The sequence below is a fragment of the Malaclemys terrapin genome, chromosome 21 (assembly GCF_027887155.1).
Source record: "Malaclemys terrapin pileata isolate rMalTer1 chromosome 21, rMalTer1.hap1, whole genome shotgun sequence".
Taxonomy (NCBI): Eukaryota; Metazoa; Chordata; order Testudines; family Emydidae; genus Malaclemys; species Malaclemys terrapin.
In genome coordinates this window covers 2,247,720-2,260,729 of record NC_071525.1, presented here as the reverse complement: position 1 = coordinate 2,260,729, position 13,010 = coordinate 2,247,720, and the positions used below count along the sequence as shown (strand labels likewise).

At 43.6% G+C, this 13,010-nt stretch overlaps 3 protein-coding genes across 3 annotated transcripts; 1 reads left to right on the top strand and 2 right to left on the bottom strand.

Moving 5' to 3' along the window:
- Window positions 1–190: 190 nt before the first annotated feature.
- On the bottom strand, window positions 191–2,134 carry LOC128827215 (claw keratin-like). The gene is made up of 2 exons (XM_054011029.1): window positions 2,073–2,134; window positions 191–1,026 (listed from the first exon to the last, which is right to left on the bottom strand). Exon 2 carries the CDS (start codon window positions 1,003–1,005, stop codon window positions 463–465), a length of 543 nt encoding a protein of 180 aa, XP_053867004.1. The 5' UTR covers window positions 1,006–1,026; window positions 2,073–2,134; the 3' UTR covers window positions 191–462.
- Window positions 2,135–5,519: 3,385 nt separating this feature from the next.
- LOC128827505 (claw keratin-like) lies at window positions 5,520–7,052 on the top strand. The gene is made up of 2 exons (XM_054011423.1): window positions 5,520–5,574; window positions 6,217–7,052. The coding sequence occupies exon 2, from the start codon at window positions 6,238–6,240 to the stop codon at window positions 6,778–6,780; it is 543 nt and encodes a 180-aa protein (XP_053867398.1). The 5' UTR covers window positions 5,520–5,574; window positions 6,217–6,237; the 3' UTR covers window positions 6,781–7,052.
- Window positions 7,053–11,287: 4,235 nt separating this feature from the next.
- On the bottom strand, window positions 11,288–12,119 carry LOC128827506 (claw keratin-like). The gene has a single exon (XM_054011424.1). The coding sequence runs from the start codon at window positions 12,100–12,102 to the stop codon at window positions 11,560–11,562; it is 543 nt and encodes a 180-aa protein (XP_053867399.1). The 5' UTR covers window positions 12,103–12,119; the 3' UTR covers window positions 11,288–11,559.
- Window positions 12,120–13,010: the final 891 nt, after the last annotated feature.

Genomic DNA, 13,010 nt, shown 5'->3' with positions numbered 1-13,010 from the left:
TTTGCTCAACCAGGTAAGGAAAGGAGGAACTCTTTCCAGAGGGCTTGTATAATCCTATGGTCCTCTTCAAGGGCCGGACTCACTCTATGGCTTTCAAAGTTGCAACTTGAGATGTTCCCAGTACTGCAAGCTCCACAGAGATGAATTTTTAACCAAGTAGGGAGAAACAAGGAGAACCATTAGACTGATATGATGATGCAGCACAGTTTTTAATGCGAATGAAATTTGCAGTACAAAATTACAGAAAGAAACAATACAGAGCAGAACCTTTCTAAGGTCCTTGTTTTACACCAGTTGGTGGGAAATAAAACACAGCATAATAGAGGCAGAGGACTAGGCAGGTGCTCCATTACATATCTGCCGTAGCATAATTCAAAGTGAGATGCTTACGATACATATCGGTGGAAAGGATAGAACATGTAGGGCCTATTCTACTTTATTTCATGGATATTCCTGTTGGGATTAACATGGCCCACAGTATCCACCGCGATACCTACGGCCATATCCCCCATAACCGCATAATCCCCCATAACTACCTAATCCCCCATAACCGTAACCTCCCCCATAACCACACAGTCCCCCATAACCTCCCCCGTAACCACACAATCCCCCATATCTACCTAATCCCCCATATCCATAACCTCCCCCGTAACCACACAGTCCCCCATAACCATCCAATCCTCCATAACCGTGAAGGCCCCCATAACCACCCAATCCCCCTAAACCATACAATCCTCCATAATGGCCTCCAGAGCCATACAGTCCCCCCAAACCGAATGAGCCCCCGTAGCCAGCTCCGACCACAGGTGCTCCTACGGCTCCCACGCCACTCTGCTGCGGGAAAGTGCTGAGAATTGGTCCTGGGAGGGTCACGACAACCGGTGATGGTCTGATAACCACTTCAGAGTCAGGGCACTGCCTAACGCACGGCTCATTGCAGGTGCCAGAAACTGGACTGGGACGGGCCACTCCGCATTCTGGATAGGACAGGCTGGAGCAAGACATCTTTCTGTGATGGAGATAAACCTGTAACACACAACAGGGAACAGATTCAAGAGAAGGTACAAGTGTCAGTGGAAGCAAGGCTTCGAAGCTCAGTTATTATTGCGGTGAGATCTACAAGGGCCTCGAGAGAGAGGAGGAGAAGTGGACTCAGTCCCTATGTTCATGGTTATTATTTGTTCCTATTTCCACTTTCTACGCCTCTTCTCCTCTCCCACTGAACTTCGCTCCCAACTGGCCCCTTTGAAGTCCTCTCCATGATTGTGTCTGAAAAGGACCAACCTGAATCAGAGTAATTATGTCTATTATGGACAGCTGGGATTCTGTGTTCCATTTAAACTTTACTCAATGAGAACATGGCTAGGATAATGGTAATTGAATTCTTTTCCTTTTGGATATTGGCTGTGGCTCTTTGGTTTTCCAAACCTGGTAAATCACCAATACTTGCTGAGAAATGAACAGAAACATTTCTTTTCTCCAAACAAATCACTAAAGGCAAGATCCTTGGCAGAGGTACATTGGCTCAGGTCCACTGACTACCATCGAGTAACACTAAATTTAACCATCTAAGGAGAAGAGTCTTCAAGGGGTATTTCTGCTCATAAGAATGTAGGAATTGCTACACTGGATTTCACCAGTTGTGAGCTTTTAATCCATTCTTCTATCTGCAACAGTGATGAATAATAGCTTCTTCAGAATAAAGTAGAAGACCACTGAATTGACCCTTTATGCAGTAAACTGGGAAAGTTTCTTCCTAATCTACTGAAAAGAGAAATGACTAAAGGATTTTATAAGGTCACTTAAAAGATTTAAATGCCCTAATTCAATTTCCAATTAATAGAAAATATATTTCCCAGTTCCATATTTTGCCTCTAAAATCCCCCCTTTAGCTTAACATCATGAATCCACCAGCCCTTGGAACTGAAATTGTGCACAATATAGTTATGGAAAATCACCCTCATCCCTGATAAAAGTCACTGAGAGTATGTGCAAGATTCAGTCTTCAATGGAAATGGAAGCTATTAGGATATCTCTATGGTAAGAAAGAGAAGGAGTCAAAATGGACTTACCGTGTTCACCGAGGAGATGAAGTGCAGAGAAGTGTTTAGAAGAGCCCTGAGATGTGAGCACTTTTATACAGTTTGTAGGACTGCCTGAAGGATCTGAGATGCCTTTTACGGAGGCGGTCCCTATTAGTTACCAAACAAACTTGACTGCCTTGCTAAATCCTCCTTTTGATGGAGCTGTTTTCCTCAGGGTTTGGGATTGTTGGGCTAATCTCAGCCTGAAAGGGTGTGACATTGTTGCATTCTTCAGCTTTCTTTCATCTAAAAATTGTACAAGCCAACTGCAATCCTCGTGTCATTCCACTGACTGACATTGTGTTGCCATGAGAATGCATGTCAAGGTGATTCCGAGCTGTGTCAGTAGTACAACTGTCTGTCATGAACAGGAATCTGGTTTGGTCCTTTCCATTTATGCTGGTCATGGTTAGGGCAGTGCATTTTGTACCCGGTAGGAAGGAGGGAGGCATTTTTGTGTATTAGGTCAGATCCAGTCCCCTTTGTAATCAATGGGATTCATACCATTGCCTTCAGTGTGTTTCTTCTCAGGACCTTATATCTGAAATTCCCCCTTTCGCAGGGGGATAGCACGATGCCTTTGGACATTTTGAGTCCAACTTGAAACGTTCAAACTAGCATTCAGCAGGGACTGTAGTGGAGCATGGGCCTTTGTGATGGCCCTCTGCCAAGGGGAGAATTTCTCCTTACAGGGATTCAAAATAAACCTAAATTGGACCTTCACTTGTGGCACCAATTCTAAACAATTATCTAAAGAAGATTAAAAAAAAATAGAATGAGCCTCTTTAAGAGTTACTTTCAGGGTTAGTCACAGATTTGGAAGCCATGATTGGTAATTGTCCAGTAAGGTTCAAGAGATTGAGGTTAGTATTTGGCATGAGTAGTCCTGATTATTGGGGGATATTTCTGATTCTGCCAATCTCTCCCTGTCTGACCTTGACCTTAACATACTTCCATTCACCTCTGTATAATTATAATTTGAAAGCACTACACAAACGTTTTATACGGCCAAAGAGATGTACTGTATTATTATAGTAGTAGTAACTTTTTTACTGCAATTAGATGGTCCAATATTCACTTTAAAAATGCATGTCAATGTGTCAGATGTCATTCCAGTACTCCGTTCATCATTCTGAGCTCCCTCCCCCTCAAATGGAGGCTCTTTGATTTTTTTGAATGTAGCTTTGTTTTCTCTTGTTCTATTGTGGGTAGATAAACACTCTGCAGTCTTGGTACGGCCGAATCCATGGCTCATTGCAGCGCGTAGCAACTGACTGAGGGCCTGTCACCCCATATGGTACCACCCATCATGGGTTTCTAGAGCAAGACATCTTTCTGCAATGGAAGTCAGCTTGCAACACACAGCAATGAGTAGAGGACAGAAAAGGCACAGTGACCAATGAAAGTAAACTTTCAAAGCCTATATTTTCCAAAAGGTATTTTTCCATCTCTTCCATCAACGGGATAATGGAACTTTTCCATTGCACACGTCAATTTGCTGAGGTTATAGTTAGGCTTTATTTTATAGCATATCTTGGAATTAATGGGCACTTTGTGTGTAATTCTTTAAGTGGATTCAGTGTATAATCTTCACCTCAATGTGCTTCTGTGTCTCTGCATGTAAAACAGGGATAACAACAGTTATGCTACATGTAGGCTTCCTCGGGACAATGAATTTCAGGGCATTGCAAAAACACTCATTACTCTTTTATAAGTGCAAAGTGTTTTATTATTATAATATTGAGGGTGTCCTCTTTGTGTTAGACGCCCAGTCCTGAGTGCTTGAGTCACCCCAAAAAAGGCACAGCAAGCTCTCTCATGTCCCTCCCTACTCAGGCCATGATATACAGCCTCATAATTTTCGTATTAATATTTCATTAATTGGAGCTTTACACTAATAATCACAAAAAATGAGGAAAACATTTACATCCATTGAAGTTGTTATGCATGCAACAAGATTGGTTTTGTAGCGAAAAATGTCTTCGCCAGAAGTAAAGAGCATCTCACATGCTTTCTAAATGATATGAAAGCACCTGCAACTTAGGACTTTTCAGATTACTTATCTAGCGTTATTCGTCTTGGTGAACTTGGTAAGTCTGATTTGACTCACAGAGTTGGGGGTGGAGGTACGGAGTATACACAGAAAGATACACTCCACACAAGGTTTGGGCTGGGTAAAGTGCCTTCCTTCAAATTGAAGTTGAAGGAGTTGTGCTGGTTTACACTAGTTCACATTCAGGCCCTTTAACCTTAAACTATATAAACAAAGGGGAAAAAAGCTACATTCAAACAAAATCAAAGAGCCTCCATTTGAGGGGGAGGGAGCTCAGAATCATGAACCGAGTACTGGAATGACATCATGACCTTGACATGCATTTCTAAAGTGAATATTGGAACGTCTAATTGCAATAAAAAGTTATTAACTATAATAATACTGTACGTAACTTTAGCTGTATAAAGTGTTTGTGAAGAGCTTTCCAATTATAATTATACCTGTTTTACACAGAGGTGAAGGGAGACATGTTAAGTTCAAGGTCAGACAGGGCATGACTGACAAAATCAGAAAAAGCCCCCAATAGTTGGGACTTCTCATGCCAAACACTAACCTCAGTCTCTTGAATCCTACTGGACACTTACCAATCATGGCTTCCAAATCTGTCACTAACCCTGAAAGAAACTCTTAAAGAGGCTCATTTTGTTTTTTTTAAATCTTCTTTTGATAATTGTTTAGAATTGGTGCCACAAGTGGAGGTCCAATTTTAGGTTTATTTTGAATCCCTGTAAGGAGAAATTCTCCCCTTGGCAGAGGGCCATAACAAACGCCCATGCTCCACTACAGTCCCTGCTGAGTCCTAGTTTGAACATTTCAAGTTGGACTCAAAATGTCCATAGGCATGGTACTATCCCCCTGCCAAAGGGTAAATTTCAGATATAAGGTCCTGAGAAGAAACACACTGAAGGCAATGGTATGAATCCCATTGATTACAAAGGGGACTGGATCTGACCCAATGTACAAAAATGCCTCCCTCTTACCTACCGGGTACAAAATGCACTGCCCAATGCCCCTAACAATGACCAGCATAAATGGAAAGGACCAAACCAGATTCCTGTTCATGACAGACAGTTGTACTACTGACATAGCTCGGAATCACCTTGACATGCATTCTCATGGCAGCACCAAGTCAGTCAGTGGAATGACACGAGGATTGCAGTTGGCTTGTACAATTTTTAGATGAAAGAAAGCTGAAGAATGCAACAATGTCACACCCTTTCAGGCTGAGATTAGCCCAATAATCCCAAACCCTGAGGAAAACAGCTCCATTAAAAGGAGGAGTTAGCAAGGCAGTCAAGTTTATTTGGTAACTAATTAGGACCTCCTCCATAAAAGGCATCTCAGATCCTTCAGGCAGTCCTACAAACTGTATAAAAGTGCTCACATCTCAGGGCTCTTCTAAACACTTCTCTGCACTTCATCTCCTCAGTGAACACGGTAAGTCCATTTTGACTTCATCTCTTTCTTACCATAGAGATATCCTAATAGCTTCCATTTCCATTGAAGACTGAATCTTGCATATACTCTCAGTGACTTTTATCAGGGATGAGGGTGATTTTCCATAACTATATTGTGCACTTATTCAGTTGCAAGGGCTGGTGGATTCACGATGTTAAGCTAAAGGGGGGATTGTAGAGGCAACATATGGAACTGCGAAATATATTTTCTATTAATTGGAAATTGAATTAGGGCATTTAAATCTTTTAAGTGTCCTTATAAAATCCTTTAGTCATTTCTCTTTTCGGTAGATTAGGAAGAAATGTTCCCAGTTTATTCCATAACAGGGCAATACATTGGTCTTCTACTTTATTCTGAAGAAGCTATTATTCATCACTGTTGCAGACATGGAGAGGACTTCAAAGGGGCCAGTTGGGAGGGAAGTTTAGTGGGAGAGGAGAAGAGGCATAGAAAGCGGAAATAGGAACAAATAATAACCACGAACATAGGGACTGCGTCTACTCCTCCTCCTCTCTCTCGGGGCCCTTGTAGATCTCACCACAATAGTAACTGAGCTTTGAAGCCTTTCTTCCACTGACACTTGTACCTTCTCTTGAATCTGTTCCCTGTTGTGTGTTTCAGGTTTATCTCCATCACAGAAAGATGTCTTGCTCCAGCCTGTCCTATCCAGAATGCGGGGTGGCCCGTCCCAGTCCAGTTTCTGGCAGTTGCAATGAGCCATGCGTTAGGCAGTGCCCTGACTCTGAAGTGGTCATCAGACCATCACCGGTTGTCGTGACCCTCCCAGGACCAATTCTCAGCACTTTCCCGCAGCAGAGTGGCGTCGGAGCCGTAGGAGCACCTGTGGTCGGAGCTGGCTATGGGGGCTCATTTGGTTTGGGGGGACTGTATGGCTCTGGAGGCCATTATGGAGGATTGTATGGTTTAGGGGGATTGGGTGGTTATGGGAGCCATTACGGTTTTGGGGGATTGGGTGGTTATGGGGGATTGTGTGGTTACGGGGGAGGTTACGGTTATGGGGGATTAGGTAGATATGGGGGATTGTGTGGTTACGGGGGAGGTTATGGGGGACTGTGTGGTTACGGGGGAGGTTACGGTTATGGGGGATTAGGTGGTTATGGGGGATTATGCGGTTATGGGGGATATGGCCGTAGGTATCGCGGTGGATACTGTGGGCCATGTTAATCCCAACAGTAATATCCATGAAATAAAGTAGAATAGGCCCTACATGTTCTATCCTTTCCACCGATATGTATCGTAAACATCTCACTTTGAATTATGCTACGGCAGATATGTAATGGAGCACCTGCCTAGTCCTCTGCCTCTATTATGCTGTGTTTTATTTCCTTCCAACTGGGGTAAAACAAGGAACTTAAAAAGGTTCTGCTCTGCATTGTTTCTTCCTGTAACTTTGGACTGCAAATTTCATTCGCATTAAAAAGTATACTGCATCATCATATCAGTCTTATGGTTCTCCTTGTTTCTCCCTACTTGGTTAAAAATTCATCTCTATGGAGCAGGTAGCACCGGGCACATCTCAAGTTGCAACTTTGAAAGCCATGGAGTGAATCCGGCCCTTCAAGAGGTCCATAGGATTATACAAGCCCTCTGGAAAGAGTTCCTCCTTTCCTTACCTGGTTGAGCAAAGTGTCTTTTCCTGAAATGATTTATCGATATTGTCACTTAAAGAATGTACATTTTTCTTTGGTTTCATGGTAAGCATCGGTGAGACTGTTTGCAGGAGAAGGGCCCAGGTTTTCAAAAGGAAAAGAAAATTGGCCAGCAAATTGCTCGGTTAATGCATGGTTAAGTCTAGACCCGACCCCTTGAATGGCAGAGTATCTTTGGAGACAGGCTACCTTTGCTTCTAGAGCTCTTTCAAGGTTTGGCTGTTCACTAGAAAGATCTTCTCAACTTTAAGTCCACAAGTAACCTCACTTTTCTATAGAGCTTCCTTTCCCCAGGATTCGGGTTTTTCAGCAGAGATTATGGATAAAGACAAAGACTGGGAAAACTTTATTGACATGGCCATTTGATATGGGTGCTTTATCTGGAGGCATTTGGCCAAACCAATCCCCATTTCCATCCCTAGCACTACTCTATGGGCTAAGGATGAATCCCTCCCCTTTGAGATACTCGAGGATGATAGCAATTTAAAGCTGCAGCATTGAAGTCCTGAACGGCTGAGGAAGAAACCTTTACTATGAGCAGTTAGCCTTTCACTGGCAATTCATAAGCTTCATTGAGAACAAATGCCCTAATATTGCCAGTCTTCCTCTTTGGTCAAATAATATGGAAGCCTTTCATGATATGCAAAGATAACGAATTGAGGAGAAATTAAAACCAGAAGACCAATAGTATAATGAAAAGAAAAGAAAAGAAAAGAAAAGAAAAGAAAAGAAAAGAAAAGGCTATATATCCATGGTTTCACGAAGGCCATATCCTATCACCAGCTCCAAAGTAATGTATTTCTCAAATTGTCTTCTTTATTGCAGCTGTAGAGTTTGACAAACAAGTCTGGTGTGCCACCATTTTAAATTACTTGTTTTCCCTCGGTCAGTCTCAACTAAGGCAAAACACAATTGAGGTCATGTAGAGAGTGAGAGAGAGTGTAGACCAACATAACTCCATCATCTTCAGTTTGAAGGAAGGCACTCTACCCAACCTAGGTTAGAGAAAACCTTGTGTGGAGTGTATCTTTCTGTGCATACACTGCACCTCCACCCCCAACTGTGTGAGTGAAATCAGACTTACCAAGTTCACCAAGACGAATAACGCTAGATAAGTGATCTGAAAAGTTGCAGGTGCTTTCATATAAATTAGAAAGGACGTGAGATGACCTTTTCTTCTGATGAGGACCTTATTAGCTACGAAACAAATCTTGTTGCATGCATAACAGCTTCAATGGATGTAAATGTTTTCCTCATTGTTTGTGATTATTAGTGTAAAGCTATCATTGATGAAATTTTAATACAAAAATTATGAGGCTGTATATCATGGCCTGAGTAGGGAGGGACATGAGAGACCTTGCTGTGCCTTTTTTGAGGTGACTCAAGCACTCAGCGTCTAACACAAAGAGAACACCCTCAATATTATCATAATAAAACACTTTGCACTTATAAAAGCGTAATGAGTGTTTTTGCAATGCCTTGAAATTCAAAGTTTACTTTCATTGGTCACTGTGCCTTTTCTGTCCTCTACTCATTGCTGTGTGTTGCAAGCTGACTTCCGTTGCAGAAAGATGTCTTGCTCTAGAAACCCATGATGGGTTGTACCATATGGGGTTACAGGCCCTCAGTCAGCTCCTACACGCTGCAATGAGCCATGGATTAAGCCGTACCAAGACTGCAGAATGTTTATCTACCCACCACTGGCTGCTGTGACTAACTTGGGACCAATTGTCAGCTCTTTTCCTCAGGAGTGAGGAGTTTTAAGATGAAAGAGAGGTCCAGAGTGTATTGTGCATGTCCTACCATATGGATTTAAGAACAAACTAATCGTCATAAACACAGAGGAAAAAATACATCAATTGAAGGGGTTACACAAAGTTTGTTTCATAACTAATTAGACTTACAGAAACAAAAGGCCTATCTAGTCCTCTAGGCTGTCTACAAAACCGTATAAAAACACTCATGACTCAGAAGTCTTCAAACCACGTGTTTAACCTATTCTCTTCCATGAATTGGGTAAATCCTATTCGACTCAATCTCTCTTTAATCTTTGAGATGATGTGTTAGCATGTCAGTGATAGTTTTAATTTAGGACTGAATCTTGCACATTCACTCCATGATTCTTAACAGCGTTAAAGGTTTTGTTTGATTCTTTTTCAATATCTTTTACTCCATTATAAAGTTGCAGAAATTTTTTTCTTCGGTTTAGAAGCTAAGGCTTGAATTTTCAGAGTAAGACATGCATTTGTAACACTAGATCTTATTGATTTCAGTTAGAACTTGGGCTTTCAAATTCCATAGGTAGCTCTGAAAATTCTCACCCCCAATTTTTAATTGCGGGTTTAGGAAGAAATTCCCTAAGTTTACACCATAAATGACAAATTAATTGTTCTTGTTCCTTGTGAAGCAGTTGGTAAGTGACACTCATTGCAACAGGATATTGGATTTGATGGGCCACACATCTGTTCCAGCATGCCAATTGCTACATTCTAAGGTGCAGAGATGATTATAGGTGAAAATCCTCATCTCATCTAAATTAGTGTACCTCCAGTGAAGTCAGTGGGAAGCGCAGATTTGTATTAGCGGAGGAAGTGATGTTTAGTGTTTTGTTTTTATATTAAAAAAGCCAAACACTTTCCTTTATCCATCAGCAAGTACTAATGACATCAGGGCCGGTTCCAGGCACCAGCACACCAAGCATGTGCTTGGGGCGGCGCCTGGAGGGGGGCGGCACGGCGGGGCACTCAGGCCCGAGAGCAGGGCCGCGACTGGGCTCGCCCCCTCCCCGCGGCACTCCAGACTCTGGGGAGAGCGAAGCCGCAGCGGGCTCGCTGCCCTCCCCCCAGCGCTCAGGCCGATCGGGGAGAGCGGAGAGCCGCGGTGGGCTCGCCACCCTCCTCCCAGCACTCTAGCCGCCGGGGAGAGCGGAGAGCCCCGGCTGGGATCGCCGCGCTCCTCCTGGAGCTCTGGCCAATGGGGGTTCTCCACCCTCCCCCCGGTGCTCTGGCCGCCGGGGAGAGCAGAGAGCCCCGGCCGGGCTCTCCGCCCAGCTCCTGGCACTCTGGCCGCCAGGGACAGTGGAGAGCCCCGGCCGAGCTCTCCGCCCTGCTCCCAGCGCTCCAGCTGGTCGGGGATTGCGGGCCCGCAGCCAGGCTCGGCGCCCTCCCCTGCCGTGCTGCGGGGGGCCAGGAGGTGGGTGGCTTTTTTGCCTAGGGCGGCAAAGTTTCAAGGATATAAACTCTTGTGCTTCAGGGTATCATCCAATAATGTAGGTTAGAGCTAACTGATGGGGGATAGTGACCCTGTACCTCTGTTCTCCTGGGTTACTTGAACTCCCAGTAAAGCCTCTGGTACTGACCGCTGATAGAGAGAGGTCTGATCATCTATAGAAATGTCTCTGTTCTTCCGTTCCAGAGAGGAGTCCATAGGTATGGTGTGATATTGAAGAGTAGAGCTGTATTGCCCTTAAATAAAACATGTGCACAGGTCTCCCCTCACCAGCTAAATATTATGACATGTTCTTCGTCTGCATAATTTTTTCCTTTTGTGTCATCCAATCAAAAATTTGATTATTGGAAAATATTCATCTTCTGGGAGCTGAAGGGCACAAAAATGTTGACGACATGTGTAGATGAAAATGTAATTTTTAATTTGCAGTTCCTGCAATATCATGCCATGATAGACCCTGGGGATATTATATATATGGAGTGTAGTGAGCAACAGCAACCTCAAAAGCCATTAGACTCTTGTACTACATTAAGTTGTGTAGCTTTGTTTTCTCTTGTACATTCTTTACATGACAATATGGATAAATCGTTTCAGAAAAAGACACTTTGCTCAACCAGGTAAGGAAAGGAGGAACTCTTTCCAGAGGGCTTGTATAATCCTATGGTCCTCTTCAAGGGCCGGACTCACTCTATGGCTTTCAAAGTTGCAACTTGAGATGTTCCCAGTACTGCAAGCTCCACAGAGATGAATTTTTAACCAAGTAGGGAGAAACAAGGAGAACCATAAGACTGATATGATGATGCAGCACAGTTTTTAATGCGAATGAAATTTGCAGTACAAAATTACAGAAAGAAACAATACAGAGCAGAACCTTTCTAAGGTCCTTGTTTTACACCAGTTGGTGGGAAATAAAACACAGCATAATAGAGGCAGAGGACTAGGCAGGTGCTCCATTACATATCTGCCGTAGCATAATTCAAAGTGAGATGCTTACGATACATATCGGTGGAAAGGATAGAACATGTAGGGCCTATTCTACTTTATTTCATGGATATTCCTGTTGGGATTAACATGGCCCACAGTATCCACCGCGATACCTACGGCCATATCCCCCATAACCGCATAATCCCCCATAACTACCTAATCCCCCATAACTGTAACCTCCCCCATAACCACACAGTCCCCCATAACCTCCCCCGTAACCACACAATCCCCCATATCTACCTAATCCCCCATATCCATAACCTCCCCCGTAACCACACAGTCCCCCATAACCATCCAATCCTCCATAACCGTGAAGGCCCCCATAACCACCCAATCCCCCTAAACCATACAATCCTCCATAATGGCCTCCAGAGCCATACAGTCCCCCCAAACCGAATGAGCCCCCGTAGCCAGCTCCGACCACAGGTGCTCCTACGGCTCCCACGCCACTCTGCTGCGGGAAAGTGCTGAGAATTGGTCCTGGGAGGGTCACGACAACCGGTGATGGTCTGATAACCACTTCAGAGTCAGGGCACTGCCTAACGCACGGCTCATTGCAGGTGCCAGAAACTGGACTGGGACGGGCCACTCCGCATTCTGGATAGGACAGGCTGGAGCAAGACATCTTTCTGTGATGGAGATAAACCTGTAACACACAACAGGGAACAGATTCAAGAGAAGGTACAAGTGTCAGTGGAAGCAAGGCTTCGAAGCTCAGTTATTATTGCGGTGAGATCTACAAGGGCCTCGAGAGAGAGGAGGAGAAGTGGACTCAGTCCCTATGTTCATGGTTATTATTTGTTCCTATTTCCACTTTCTACGCCTCTTCTCCTCTCCCACTGAACTTCGCTCCCAACTGGCCCCTTTGAAGTCCTCTCCATGATTGTGTCTGAAAAGGACCAACCGGAATCAGAGTAATTATGTCTATTATGGACAGCTGGGATTCTGTGTTCCATTTAAACTTTACTCAATGAGAACATGGCTAGGATAATGGTAATTGAATTCTTTTCCTTTTGGATATTGGCTGTGGCTCTTTGGTTTTCCAAACCTGGTAAATCACCAATACTTGCTGAGAAATGAACAGAAACATTTCTTTTCTCCAAACAAATCACTAAAGGCAAGATCCTTGGCAGAGGTACATTGGCTCAGGTCCACTGACTACCATCGAGTAACACTAAATTTAACCATCTAAGGAGAAGAGTCTTCAAGGGGTATTTCTGCTCATAAGAATGTAGGAATTGCTACACTGGACTACACCAGTTGTCAGCTTTTAATCCATTCTTCTGTCTGCAACAGTGATGAATAATAGCTTCTTCAGAATAAAGTAGAAGACCACTGAATTGACCCTTTATGCAGTAAACTGGGAAAGTTTCTTCCTAATCTACTGAAAAGAGAAATGACTAAAGGATTTTATGAGATGTGAGCACTTTTATACAGTTTGTAGGACTGCCTGAAGGATCTGAGATGCCTTTTATGGAGGCGGTCCCTATTAGTTACCAAACAAACTTGACTGCCTTGCTAAATCCTCCTTTT

Excerpts from the sequence above, each read along its gene's own strand:
- LOC128827506 (XM_054011424.1), bottom strand. The coding sequence starts at position 12,102 with ATGTCTTGCTCCAGCCTGTCCTATCCAGAATGCGGAGTGGCCCGTCCC.
- LOC128827505 (XM_054011423.1), top strand. The coding sequence starts at position 6,238 with ATGTCTTGCTCCAGCCTGTCCTATCCAGAATGCGGGGTGGCCCGTCCC.
- LOC128827215 (XM_054011029.1), bottom strand. The coding sequence starts at position 1,005 with ATGTCTTGCTCCAGCCTGTCCTATCCAGAATGCGGAGTGGCCCGTCCC.